Raw genomic sequence first — 15050 nt, forward strand, 5'->3', positions numbered from 1 at the left:
TAATTTATAAACCAGTTTTTTAACTTTCATAATTTAAAAAAATGGCTTAACTTTTAGGAAGTACATTCATTTTTAAAAAGACACCTAGGTATTCAAAATGCTATAATTAAAATACTTGAATCAATGTTAGCCTCCTCATATTCCCCTCCCTATTAGGAACTGGAGTTAACTTTTACATTTTAAATATTTGATTCCTCGATATGGGAAAACTGACCTTATACCATTAGTTTAAGCAAACCATACAAAGTTTAATATTAAAAAGAATCTTGGAGAAAAACAGTATAAAATGTGGCAAACGACAGGGTACTGAATAATTTTTTAAATGGAGAATGCAGACAAGATAAAGTATTAGCTGAGTCATAATTTACTAGTGTCTGAATGTGACAATTCTCTCCAAGAAAACAGCTTTTAATCTAGCCAACAACTATTTAATTCTCAAGAGCTACAGAATAAGACCAACAAATAGATACTACTTTTATGCATACTAAAAGGGACAAAGAGCACATGCGTCACTGTTCAGCTCTACTCAAATTCAGAAATCAATAGTGTGAACTATTAAGTTATTGCTCTATTGTTTTTTTTTAAAACCTATGTGCTGGATGTTACATAAACTTGATTTGTGTTGGATGTTACATAAACGTGATTTCTAAGTATGATCAGATTTTAATTAAGATTTTAAGTAGAACTGGCAGTATGCTTATAAAACTACAAAGAACATTAAGATGACTTTCTATTTCTGCACGTTAAAAGAAAATCAAATATGTAGTCTCAGAAGAGTTTTATAAAATCAACATTTGTTAGAGAAGAAGAAAAAAACCCAAAGAATAATGAACATTACAGACAAAAAATTTAATTCCTCATCAGTCCTATGAGTTAGCTACTATCTCCACTCAATAGCTGAGAGAGGTCAAACAATTTGTCCGAGACTGTAAAAGTAACCCAGGTAAGCCTGACTCAAGGCCTGCCTCTTCAGTCGGCTTACTCTTGCTTCAGCTTCCTCATCTGTAAAATAAAGGGGCTGAGCTGGCTCATCTACATATATGAACACCTTTGATCATCCCAACAACCCCATGAGATAGGGTGATAATATCTCTTACCTTTTTCACAGTTAAAGAAACTGATTTTCCAGACAGCTTAAATAGCTTACCTGAAGTCATACTCAGTCTCATACCACATTCTTCTGACTCCATGTTCAAGGCTATTTTTATTACATCATACCAAGTGATCACTAAATTCTCTTTGTTGGTGCTACATATTCATTAGACTATAGTCTCACAGTACTTCCATGATTGTATGGAGATATCACATGATAAAAATAAAATATTAAAATTCTAAAATGCTTTTCATTTATTAGACACAAAGGCCTAACCCTCCCCCATGCCTTTCCTTTTAAGACATGCACTCTTTTTGCCTTTGATAATCTTCCACAATATTAAAAAGCTGAGGTAGTCATGGTTACTAAAAGACCATTTAGATTATAATTCTTGCATATTTGGTAATTGGGTAATTTATTTCTAAAAAATGTTCCTAAATTTTCCTAATTGGTAAAGAGTATCCTGCAGTTTTGTGCCAAGAACTTATTCCTGAGAACTAGTTTCTAAAATGATTAAATACTAGAGTAATAGTTAAGATGACATACAACCATTTTTATCTTTTAAAAGAAAGTCTAACTACCTTATACAAACAGGTGTCGACTACTTCATTGCAAACTTTCTCAAGGTCATCAGTGACTTCAAGTCTGGATCTTACAAAATCACAGAGCTCTTCATTTCCCATAACATCCCAAATACCATCACATGCAAGGATAATGAACTGATCATCTTCTTCAGATCTTTCAATATCATGGACTTCAGGCTCTGGTGAGACAAGCTGCTCTGTAGGACCTTTTCCATGGACACATTTGTAATCAAAGTCCCCAAGGGCCCTCGATACAGCCAGAGAGCCATTCACACGCTGAATCATTACAGAACCACCTGCATTCTGAATTCGTTCTTTTTCCAGCGGATTACTTGGTTTGTGATCTTGTGTGAAGAAGTGAACTTTCCTGTTTCTACAAAGTAAACCTCTCGAGTCTCCACAGTTAATGAAATAAGTATGTTGAGGAGAAATTAAGACACCCACAGCTGTTGACCCACTTCTATCTGCACCATGTTTCTTCTCTGACATAACTCTCATGTGTTCATCAATCTCCAGAAAACCTGTTCTGATTCCATTCTTTACATTTTCCACAGAAGGTGCTCCTGCAGACCCTTTAAAATCCTGGTTATTGGTGATGTGATCTAACAAATGCTCACAGCAGTATTTGGCAACCTGAGAACCAGCATGCCCGTCATACACAGCAAAGAATGACCATGTTTCAAGTCCACTTGGCAAACCGATCACAGCCGTATGTGCATCCTCCATTTCAACTCGCCAACCTTGCATGCTGCTTAGCCCATATCGCAACCCATTACCCTGCCCCTGGGCATTATGTTTTTCCATCTTTGGCTTGTCTAAAAATGCTCCCATTATGTCTTGATATTCTAGGTCTGCAAAGGAAGAGAAACAGGAAAGTTAATAACTATCTCATATACAAAATACATATCCAACAACCTTTTTAAGAGTGAAAAAAATATAAAGAAAGCTTTAAATAAGAAATCACAACTTTATAAGCAGACACTCATTGTGTTGCGGACCAGGAACCTAGAGATTAACAAGAAAGAATTGGGTACAACAGGCAGAGAGAACTAAAGCATCAGGATAAAAGTAGCTGACCTGACACTGCCCGCCAGGCACAACCACTTGAGGTAGAAAGGAGACTGGCAGTGGTCATCAGCTTACATGAACCAGGCCAAGTGTTTAAGGATGCAATGAATATGTGAATCTCTTAGGGAATCTCAGACCTAAATTGTATGTGTATGTTAATCAAGAAAAAGCCAAATGAATTCACAACATACCAAAAGCCTACTAATTCAAACATCTTGGTTGAACTTTTAGGATTTTCCATTTTTATTCTGAACTACCTATAGTTTTATTCCTACTACATGAACACTCTGAAAAGGTAAAAAAATTATCTACTCACAAAGATCCGAATTTGTATACTCATTCCTTTAAGCCTTTGCTCATGTCAGTCTCCTTAACTGGAATCCCTTGCCCCTCCTCCCTACTTATAGAAAAATGTATATCCATCTTTTAAAGTCTAGTTCAAATTCTACTTTTTCCATAGCTTTTTCAGTCTCTGACAAAGCTATTAAGTTATTAAATTATCATAAGGAGTACAACCTCAACGGTCAAGTTGCAAAGCAATTATACATACATACAACAAAGCTTGTTATATATAACAAAATCAACCTATTGTGATCTACTGATGTTCTATTAATTTAGCAGTAATAACATGTATCATTAGTATTATACTTTATGACCATTAGATATAAACAGTAAAGGAGATTGGAGGGTCTAGGAAAAGCCATGTGGACAAGGCATGTGGACAAGGATTAGCTAATCTAATCCTTTCCCAATAATCAAAAGCTAAAAACTCTAGTCTGAAATGGGCCCACAAGGGGCAAAGTCGGTTAGAATTTAGGTTGACCTTTACTTGAGTAATAGCCTAGGAATGTAGAGAAGTAGGGTCCAAGTCATCAAATTAAGTCACAACTGAACTCAAACCAATCCAAAAGAAGGCTAGAATTAAATTTAATGGAGGTAAAATGGGGAAGCAAAATAGGGAGTAGGTAAAAGTACCTAGGTAAATCAGGATGCAGTTATGAGACTAAGGAATTGATGATGCTAGTGATGCTAAGCTTTGAGAAGTTGGGAGAGAAAGGTTTAAGAAAAACTCCTTAGGAAGGTCCCAGTGTCCCAGTAACCTTTTCCCCCTTCTTTTCCTACCAGGACCAAACTAATACACAAGAGAGAAGTCTGGCTGATTGGTGTGATAAAACAATCTCTTGCTTACTCCTCTGTCCCTTATGACAATTCCACTAACGAAGGTAAATAATGAAAACTAGCCATCATTATTCCTTATGGTAGTATTCATCAGATTACCAGATACCAAGTTGATATACATTATTATGACAAGAGTGTTTTGATTAGACAAAGGAGTAACATAATGATGATACCTTAATAGCAGACCATGTTTAAGAATAATTCTAAATCATTCGTTCTCAATAACCTTCTAAAGTCAGTAATAATATCTTCAATTTATAGATGAATCTCAGTGAGACTAAAGAACTTGGCCAAGGTTACTCAACTGATAAGTTTAGAAGAATCAGGACTCTAATTCAAGCCTGTCTGAATCTAAAACACCATTTACTACTGTGGCAATGGTCTTGATCATGGATATACAAAAGAATTATTTGTGGACTTTTTGAAAAATTACAATTAACAAATCAGAATTTCCAGGGTAGGGTTGGAACCTAGACATTTGTGTATCTGTAAAAAGATTAGATGAGCTGCCTAGATAGGTACATCTAGATGGCTAGATGATGACTGACCCATCGTGAAGTTAAGTCATCTGCTGAAGGTCAACAGCAATTTGCCTCATCTCTGTACCTCAATTCCTTTAGCTAGACTAAACGGGAGGAGAGAGATATAGTTAAGATGCTTGATAATCTAGCATTCCTCGTCTGTACAATGAACATATTTATACTTACCTCTGAATGTTGCTTCAAGGTTTAAATGAGGTAGGCAAAAATAAGGCACTCAGTAAACTATTTAATTATTACTACATTCCTACATATACAGTCACACTAGATTCAGATAGTACTTAACAGGGAACTTTCTTTTGCAGAAAAGTCCAGTAGCTATTTTCCAGATATACATATAAAACTACCAAATAAATAATTCTTTGAAGACAAACAGGATAAAATTTCTAAAAACAAAACCCAAACTTTTGAAAAATATATATTAGAAATGTAAAAATGTAACAAACCAAGTCAACCATCTGATAAAAATTTAGGTCCAGCCCATAGCAAATAGAAAAATATACATCAAAGACAAATTAGTAATTTTGTGATTGGACTTTCACCTAGTGAAAATAGACAATTCAGAAATCTTACCTCCTGGGATTCTGAGTAATTTGTAGAATCCTAGTGAAGCAGCCAACAATAGCTACATAAATACAGCAGATGGTTATGTAAATATAATACTTACCAGAAATTACTTACTTATAAATACTATGTTTACATAGTCATCTTCCAGAAGTGGACTACTAATTATGTAGTCAAATTATTAAATTGGCATCTATCTATAAATAGTAAATCCCAAGGGGTTCAATTTGCCCTTGAAAGCTTAAGCTAGTTTCTGAAAGAAATTCTAGTTCTCGCCTTGTCTTAGATCTACTCTGAGCACATGCTGGATGGATCTCACCACAACACTAGCTTATCGGTTGATCTGAACTTTTCAAAACAAAGTACTATGACAATCACAAGACTGAACTCATCTTTGATATAATCAGAAATTTTGATGAACACTTTTTGTCTTTGAAAACCAAACTAACTCCTAAATTGAAAAATTCTAAGGCTGAGCCAGGAAGTCATTCATTAAAGTTCAGCCATTGGCTTTTATTAAGCAAAACTGATCTCATAGTCATAGCAGAAAAGTCTTAAACCTTGTTATTTGGTTTAATCTGCTTATAAATCACCCCCCCCCCAATAAAAGCTCTATATATTCAACTGGTAAGATCCTTAAGCAACATATTAGCCCAGAAACAAGAGTTAGTCAAAAAATTGAGGAGTAAAACGATATAAGGTCTTTTTTTCTGTTTACCTATGGGGACACAGGCTAATACAGAACCCCTCCAGGCTCCATAAACAGAGGACAAAATAGACGTGTAAACAATATGGAGAGGGGCGCCTTGGTGGCTCAATTGTTAAGCGTCTGCCTTCGGCTCAGGTCATGATCCCAGGGTCCTGGGATCAAGCCCCGCATCGGGCTCCCTGCTCCGCGAGAGGACTGCTTCTCCCTCTCCCACGCCCCCTGCTTGTGTTCCTTCTCTCGCTATCTCTGTCAAATAAATAAATAAAATCTTTAAAAAAAAAACAAAAACCGTGAGAAAATATATTTTAAAGATTGGGGGGAATCCAGAGGGGGAAAAAACTATATACAAGAGTGCTAGGAGCTCCTTGGGGAAGAGGGAAAAAATGGAACACTAACTAGCAGCATAGGAAGCAGTGTAAACAACATGGCAAAATTCAAGTCATTTGCAGTGGGATGTGGGATGTAAACTCTTTACTGCTACCAAATGTTTAGCATATTCTACATTGCCCACTAATGCTTATACGTGAATAGACTTTGTCAAACACGAAGACAAATGCTCAGCTGACCCCTGAAATGCACATTTATTGAATGATAGGATTTAAGCAATATATTGCAGAGTGGGGGTTCAGTGAAAAAACACAGACTCCTTGTGGCTGTATCTCTGCAAAGGATAATTTAGGGTACACAATCTACTTTTAACTTCCCAAGCTATGAGACATGGTAATTCATAAATTGTATTTTATAATCCAAGGCAGCCACATCAAAGTTATCTATGGTAATGACAAATAAATGCATGAACAAAACTTTATACCAATTTGAGAAAAGAAAAAGGCTAAATTTTTCTCTCATTGGAGTCTGAAATTTCTCATCGACCCTTACTTTAAAAAATGATTACACAGGGGTGCCAGGGGGGCGCAGCTAGTTAAGCATCCGACTCTTGATTTCAGCTCAGGTCATGACCTCAGGGTCGTGATATCAAGCCCTGCTTTGTGCTCCATGCTGGGCATGGAGCCTGCTTAAGATGCTCTCTCTCCCTCTCCCCCTGCCCTCCTCTCTCTCTTAAAAAAAAGGATTACACATATTTATATTTACAAATTTGATTTTGATTAACTTGTGTAACTCATCAGAGCCAAAATGTAGAAATGATCTGTCTAAATCTATTTTACAAACGAGAAGGCACAAGAAATAGAATGATTTGCTGAAGGTCACAAAGCTAGTTCCAACAGTAAAAGCTGAGAATAGGTAGTACGTTTCTGGAATTTTACTGCAATTCTACACATCCTGTCCTGTGTACTTGCAAATGAAGTTAATGGAAGTCTAAAAACAGGCTTTTTAAAGACAACACACAAGGCAGATAAGTAGGGAAGACTGTCACAGAACAAAGCTGAAAATTCCTTAAGTGCCATTTCTTCCTCTGCCTACTCTAACTTCTTTTCTAAACTTCTATACTGCCAAGATAAAGGACAAAAAAGAAGGAAAGGTAAAGAGAAAAGGAAAAAAAGCAAGAAATCTAACTTTGGTTTTTTGTCTGGGACTGAGAGAAAACCAGAGTGAACAATTTTTGGCAAAGCTAATCTTAAATACTCAGGCTAAATAAAATGTAATAATGAGCAAAGAAAAATAAGAGGATATATTTTTAAAGGTTCAGAAGTTATGGGGGGATGGGGGAGGGAGAGGGGGAGGGGAGCACAAGGCTCAATATTCATTATCTCCCAACTAGAAATGACCCATCAAGATAGGAGATATGAGATTATGAGTTGGAACTACAGGCTGTCAATTAAAAAAAAGGGGGGGGGCACTCTGAAAGTAGGTACATGGAAATGAAAAACAAATATTGAACTAAAAATTTCAATAGAAACAACGAATAGCCAATTAGATACCACAGAAAAAAACCAAACCAATAAATGAGATCACCTCAAGAAATTCTTTTAGAACTCAGGTCTTTCTTCATCTTAATTCCAAACATACAAACCCACCCACATCTGTACCCATCCTATTCTCATACCTTTCTGTTATAAAAGAGGACTCTCTGTGCTCTCACTTAACTTAAATCCCTCTACTAGAGCTTTGAAGCCCATGCTTCAAAGGAATCTTATACTACTTACGTGTCTTCTCCGGAACCTTACAGTATTATCCTCTTCTTCTTTATATTCAACCTCTCCTTTTCAATTGGAGTACAACTTCTAAAGACACTCAGATGTCGACCATTACTGCCTTTCCCTTCTCTTTGCAGTTCAACTTCTTAAAAACACGTGTTGATGCTCCACACTCTTGCCTGGCCATCCCACCAAAATAAGCTCCTCCAAGTTGCTTAATCCAGTGGACATTTTTAGTCCTCATTTCACTGACTGTTTACAACAGCATTTGACACTCCCTCTTCCAACTTCCCACTGGCTTTTCAAGATGCTACACACTCTCAGCTTTCCTCCTGCCCCAGGCTTTTCTGTCCTTGTTCCCTTTGCAGATCCATCTTCATCTTCCAAGCCATTAAATACTGACATTCAAGGCTTAGACCCAAGCCCTTTTCTCACTTTATGCTGGCTTCCAACTATTATTCATGTGTATGGGGGAAAGGGAACCAGATGCTTTTTTAAGATACAAAAGGACTCAAAGTATACACTCATACTTTTTTAATGAGAAATCCAGCCAAGCAAACATCTACTCACTGTGTTTTAAAACTAAGTTCATCTCTATGACTTGTCATTAGTTTAACTCTTAAATAACCTGCTTCTTAAAAATAATCTAAAAAACAAAATTCCATATATAAAGTAAAAAGAAGTTGGGAAATTGCCAACTTGTCCAATTTAATACTAAGGAGAAACCCCTTATGTCTATAAATGGAAATACCTTTCATAAGATTAAACTTAAAAGTTATAGATGTATCCAGTATGTGACTTTGGACAAATCCTTTAGCTTAATTTCTAACTCTCTTCATTGATAAATAAACAACCTTGATTAACCATTTTCAGAATAATTACCTTGTTCTGAGAAATGTAGAAGAAGCCTAAAATTCTAGGAATACCAAGGTAAACGGCATTAGTAAATAATATTTCAGTCTAAAATCATGCCAATAAAATTCTCAATACCAAGATAAAGATTATGAGATAAAATTATTTTACAACAGAAAAGTCAACTTGTAGAGAATGAAAAAAGGAAAAAAACAGCTACCAACTAGGACTACAAGCTGGTAGACTGAAGTTCATCTTCACATATATTGTTAGCCCCTGTCCCTGAACAACTTGCATTCTCCAGTGCTCCTACTACTCCTTATGGACCACATGGCATCTGAGTTTGCATCATTTGATAAAGAGGACAATACCTGTGATGATAACAGCATACAATCCATGAGGATTTACTCTAATCTTATTTTTCATGAAGTGGCCACCTCATCTCAAAGTAGCAAAACAAATGATACCTGTAAATGGCTGAATAACAGGTACCAGCTCCAAATCCTATAAATGTTACCTTATTTGGAAACAGTCTTTGCAGGCGTGATTAGTTAAGAAATTTGCAATGGGGGGATTATTTTGGATTATACTGGGGCCCCTAAATGTAATCACAAGTGTCCCTGAAAGAGAGGCAGAGGAAGAATTGTCACAGAGAAGTGAAGATAGAGATTTGAAGATGCTAGCCCTTGAAGATTACAGTGATATATGGCTACAATCCAAGGAATGCTGCATTCTTCATTCTTCCTAAAGCCTCCAGAGTGAACACATTCCTGCCAATACCTTGACTTTGGCCCAGTGAAACTAATTTTGGACTTGTGCCCTCTAGAATGGTAAGAGAATAAATGTGTACAAATAAGAACCTGGAGTATAAAAGTATTAATAGAGCTAAGGAAAGAAATTTGAGAGATAAAAATTACTGTAATGTTTTAAATGGCAGGAAAAACAATAATGAGGGGCGCCTGGGTGCTTCAGTCGGTTAAGTGTCCACCTTTGGGTCAGGTCATGATCCTAGGGTCCTGGGATCAAGCCCCGCATCGGACTCCCTGCTCTGCGGGAAGCCTGCTTCTCCCTCTCCCACTCCCCCTGCTTGTATTTCCTCTCTCACTGTCTCTCTCTGTCAAATAAATAAATAAAATCTTTAAAAAAATAAAAAAGAAAAACAATAATGAGCAAAGAACCTATAGAAAACAATCTGCAAGGCATAAAACTTAAAATAAGAGAAAAATCATCCTGTATGCAGGTAAGAATAAAGAGATAAAAGTGAGTAGATTAAAGACACAAACAATGCAGATCCAATAATTTAATTAGTATACTGTAAAAAGAAAATCAAATAATGGAGAAGAAATAAAACTTCAAAGAAATTAATCACAAACTGAGGGAAAATTTGAACTGATGATTGAAAGTGTTTGTCAAGTAGTAATTTTAGTAGAAAATGATCAATACCAAAGTATACTTTGATAATAAATTTCAAGAATACAAGAATTTAGAAAAATGAACATGCCAAAAAATTAAAAAAAAAAAACAAATCAAGCTGGCCTCAAACTTCGTCACATGATATGCAATAATGAAGTAATGCCTATAAATGTTGAGGGTAAAGAGTGATATTCCCAGAATTCTATACCCAGCAAAGTTGGCATTTATATGTGAAGGTAACAGAAAAGGTATCATCAACTAGGCCAACACTAAAAAAGTACCATCCAGGGGCGCCGGGGTGGCTCAGTCAGTTAAGCGGCCAACTCTTGACTTCGGCTCAGGTCATGATCCTGGGGTCCTGAGGTAGAGCCCCACGTCAGGCTCCACGCACAGCTGAGGAGTCTGATTGTGGATTCTCTCTCCTTATCCCTCTGCCCCTCCCCATGCTCAAGCTTGCTCCCTCTCTCTCTCAAATAAATAAACCTTAAAAAAAAAAAAAAGTATCATTCATGGAAAACCTATTTAAAGAAAGGTTAATGCCAAGAGATTAATTAAAACCAGAAATTCAATAAATGGAGATGTCATAGTATATAGGACTTTGGGGTTGGCAAAATACACTAAGCAAATACAGTTGTCCCTTGAAAAACATGGGTTTGATCCACTTATGGACCTGTGCATGGATTTTTTTTTTAGTAAATACAGTACAGTACTATAAATGTATTTACTCTTCCCTATGATTTTCTTGACATTTTTTCTCTAGCTTATTTTAAGAATACAGTATACAATACATACAACATGCATAATATATATTAATCAACTTTATGTTATCAGTAAGGTTTCCAATCAACAGTAGGCTATCAGTAGTTAAGCTTTGGGGAAGACAGAAGTTATATGTGAATTTTTAACCACGTGGAGAATTGGTGCCCTTAGGGAAGGGGAACCTGCTTTTCCTGCAACAACCTCCATGTTGTTCAAGGGTCACCTGTATAACAGAACTCAAGGGTGCGATTTTACTTTCAGAGAAAGGAAAGCATAAGGAATAAGTCAATAAATACAATGACTGTCTTTTTTTAATTGACGAGAGTGTATTCTAAAATTATAACCTATGAATTTTACGGGCTAAATACTTTTATGCCAGATAATTCATAACAATCCTTCAAAAATACTATATGCTGAAATTAAGACTATATTTTCTGTTCAAATATGCTTAAAACATTAAAAATCAAGCATTTATTTGATTGTATATTAGAAAAGCTGTGAAGTTTCCTAACACGCTCCCGCCCACCATACTCCAGGAACCCTCGCCCCCCCCCCCAAAAGAAAACAAATGACACAGATCATATTATCTGACTTTAATACAATAACAGTAAATGTTGGTAAAAATAAAGAAAGAAGAAAACTTTAAACATCTAGAAATTGTTTTAAAGGCATGCTTCTAATCAACCTTGCAGTGAGTTTGTATATTTTTATAATTACAGAATATTTAGAAACAATAATGGTAAGTAAAACCTTATATCAAATTTTATGAGATGTGACCAAACCTTATTCAGGAAAACTCACTTTCTTAGTAAAAAAGTGAAAATCGGTATACTAAATCTCAACTCAAAAAGTAAGAACAACTACATGCATACACACAGACCTAAGGAAAGAAATATATTAAGGAATGTATGTTAAGAAAAATTAAGGTAGGGGCGCCTGGGTGGTTCAGTCGTTAAATGTCTGCCTTCGGCTCAGATCATGATCCCAGGGTCCTGGGATCGAGTCCTGCATCAGGCTCCCTGCTCAGTGGGAAGCCTGCTTCTCCCTCTCCCGCTCCCCCTGCTTGTGTTCCCTCTCTCACTGTGTCTCTCTCTGTCAAATAAATAAATAAAATCTAAAAGAAAAAAAAAGAAAAAGAAAAATTAAGGTAAACATGATGTCATGAGAGAAAAATGAATAAAATAGGTAAACCACTAATTAGTCTGAGAAAAACTATTATTCAAAATTAGAAATCAAATAAGCATATGGCTTGCCTCTGAGACAGGTGTTTGTTTTGTTTTATAAAACACATTGTACAATTCTTTGCTAATAAATTTGAAAATATGGAGGAAACAGACAATGTTCTTGAAAAACAAATTACCAAATTTTTTTCAGGCAGTGATGAAATAGAGACCAGCAACTCTGGAACAAAATGAGAAAGTTATCAAAGAACTAACCCTCAAAAGAACTCTAGGGCTCATGAAAAAATTAAAAAAGCAGAAGAACCATTCCAGGTTAAAGACCAAGGAGATATGACAATAAAGTGTAATGCACAATTGTGCATGGGCTTATATATTATTTGTGTGTGCAAAAAGAATATGTATGCATACATACACAAAGGGAAAAAAGAAAATTTATAAAACAAATGTGGGAAAAAAGTCATTCAGATAATATGAAAGTTCACTGTACCTTTTTTCCTTCAAATTTTCTGTAAGTTTAAATTGTTTCCAAAATAAAGTTATTAAAAATGAGTGTATCAGACAAGCCTTAAAACATAATACCTAAATTACCTACAGAAGAAAAAAGCTTCCCACTTCGTTTAACAAACCTACCGTAATCCTGATTAAAAACTGGCAAAGACAGTACCAAAAAATAAAACTATAATCCAAACATATTAATACAGATGCAAAAAACCCTAAGTATAAGCAGATCACCAACTAGAGCTCATCTTAACAATTTAACTACGAGCCAACATTCAGCAACCTATTAATATGCCATCTTTTTAAAAAAAGTCCAAAGGGGGGCACCCAGGTGACCCAGTCGGTTAAGTGTCTACTACCTTCAGCTCAGATTGTGATCCTGGAGTTCCAGAATTGAGCCCAGGGGGCAGGCTCCCTGCTCAGCGGGGAGTCTGCTTCTCACTCTCCCTCTGCTCCTCCTCCCCCCCCCACCCCGCCCCTCCACCTTGTGTGCACGCTCTCAAATAAATAAATAAATAGAGTTCAAAACCACATGATTATCTCTTCATCTGATAAAATTCATTCTATAATATGATAATCTATATTTCAAGCCAAAGAGGAAACATAGTGATTAGAACAATTCCCAGAAAGAAGCCAACACAAGGATACTTATTCTTATCCCTAACAGTTAGCAAGGTCTAGAAATAATGATCAATACAGTTAAGATTTTTTTTAAAAGGCATAAAATTATGAGAAGAGATCAAACTGCTATTTGCAGATAATAACCATGTGATGGCAAACTCAAAATCTAAAACAATATTAGGGGGAAAAAGTTCAATTAAGGTTATCTGACTACAGAGAATCCTTAAGAAAATAATAATAACCACTTAGAAAATAAAGAAAAAATGCCAATAAAAGTCTTTACATCCAAATAAATAACCAAAGAATTATTCAAGACCTTTAAGAAAAGAGCCTCAGGGGGCGCCTGGGTGGCTCAGATGGTTAAGCGTCTGCTCGGGTCATGATCCCAGGGTCCTGGGATTCCCCACATGGGGATCCTGGCTCAGCGGGGAGCCTGCTTCTCCCTCTCCCTCTGCCTTTCCCCCTGCTCATGCTCTCTCCTTCCCTCTGTATCTCTGTGTCTCAAATGAATAAATAAAAAATCCTAAAAAAAAATAAATAAATAAAAGACACTCCTATTTCTGAGACAGGAAGATTCAATATTGCAAAGACAGTCATCCTCCCTTTATTAATCAATAAATTCAGTATAACCACAACTGGGTCTTTTTGTTCCCAGACCTTGATGCAATGATTACTAAATTCATATGAAAGAATAAATGTTTGAGAATAGCCAAAACATTCTAAAAAACATTAGCATTTGTCATATCTAATATTAAAATAATTTCAAATTATGATATTTAAGAGGGAATACTAAAAGGATTCATCAGTGGAACAGAACTGAGACTCTGGAAAGACAACTGTGGGAGGAAAAATTCAATCAATGATGTTAAAACAGCTGGCCTATTTTAATCCTGCCCCCCAATGGAAAGTAGCTGAATTCCTATTACACATCTTGAAATAAATACCAGGTAATTAAAGATTTAAGTTTGAAACACCATAATAAAACCATACATCTAGGCAAATATTTCTATAATTTTATCATAGGAAAGGACTTTCTAAGTATGACACTTTTTGGCCGTTAGGCAAAAAAAGACTTTAAAGAAATAAAAAGCAATTCCAGAGGAATAAAACTTCTTACACGATAAAACCAAGCTCCTAAGCTTGAAAGGCACATATCTTTAAAATGAGTATTTGCAATATACATGGTAAAGTTAATATGCCTAAAATAGAAGTCTCTTGTAAGACAATAAAATGAACACTTTAAAGGAAAAGAAACAAAGAACATGAACAGGCAATTCAATTCATAAAAGAATACAAATAGACAATAAATACATGGAGTAATAACCAAACTCACTAGCCATTAAACACAAATTTATTTTTTACACATTATCAAAGATTAAAAATGGGGCGCCTGGGTGGCTCAGTGGGTTAAACGTCTGCCTCTGGCTCGGGTCATGATCCCAGAGTCCTGGGATTGAGCCCCGCCGGAGCCTGCTTCTCCCTCTCCCTTGCCTCTGTCTGCCGCTCCCCCTGCTCAGGCTCTTGCCCACTCGTTCTCTTTCTTTTTAAGAAATATATAAAATCTTAAAAAAAAAAAAAAGATTAAAAATTTATAGTGTCCAGTATTGGCAAAGGAGTTAAAAAAAAAAAAATATATATATATATATACACTTCTCATAGGTAGGAGACTAAACTGCCACCTTTCTGAAGGGTATGTATGACACACATTAATTTTAAATGTTGACTTCCATTTAAATGGTTTTTTATATTCACACTCTAAAGTGCCCTTCTATTCCAAAAGTACTTTTAAAATAAATGGACTATAAAACAAAAATAAGAAAACCAAACCACCTGCTAAAGATAAACTCTTGAAATACAAAACTTTTTGTGAAGCTGAAACTATGAGTCTCCCCGG

The 15050-nt window shown here is 35.8% G+C and overlaps 1 protein-coding gene across 2 annotated transcripts in view; it reads right to left on the bottom strand.

Annotated features, from left to right (window-relative positions):
* The window catches only part of PPM1A (protein phosphatase, Mg2+/Mn2+ dependent 1A), a 41249-nt gene that overhangs the window by 9244 nt on the left and 16955 nt on the right, over positions 1-15050 (bottom strand). For both annotated transcript variants that reach the window (XM_021701434.2, XM_021701435.2), the window contains exon 2: positions 1675-2528. In XM_021701434.2, coding sequence (XP_021557109.1) covers positions 1675-2508 — 834 coding nt within the window. In that variant the 5' untranslated portion in view covers positions 2509-2528. The remainder of the gene's footprint in view (positions 1-1674; positions 2529-15050) is intronic.

The sequence above is a fragment of the Neomonachus schauinslandi genome, chromosome 9 (assembly GCF_002201575.2).
Source record: "Neomonachus schauinslandi chromosome 9, ASM220157v2, whole genome shotgun sequence".
In the NCBI taxonomy this organism is placed as follows: Eukaryota; Metazoa; Chordata; class Mammalia; order Carnivora; family Phocidae; genus Neomonachus; species Neomonachus schauinslandi.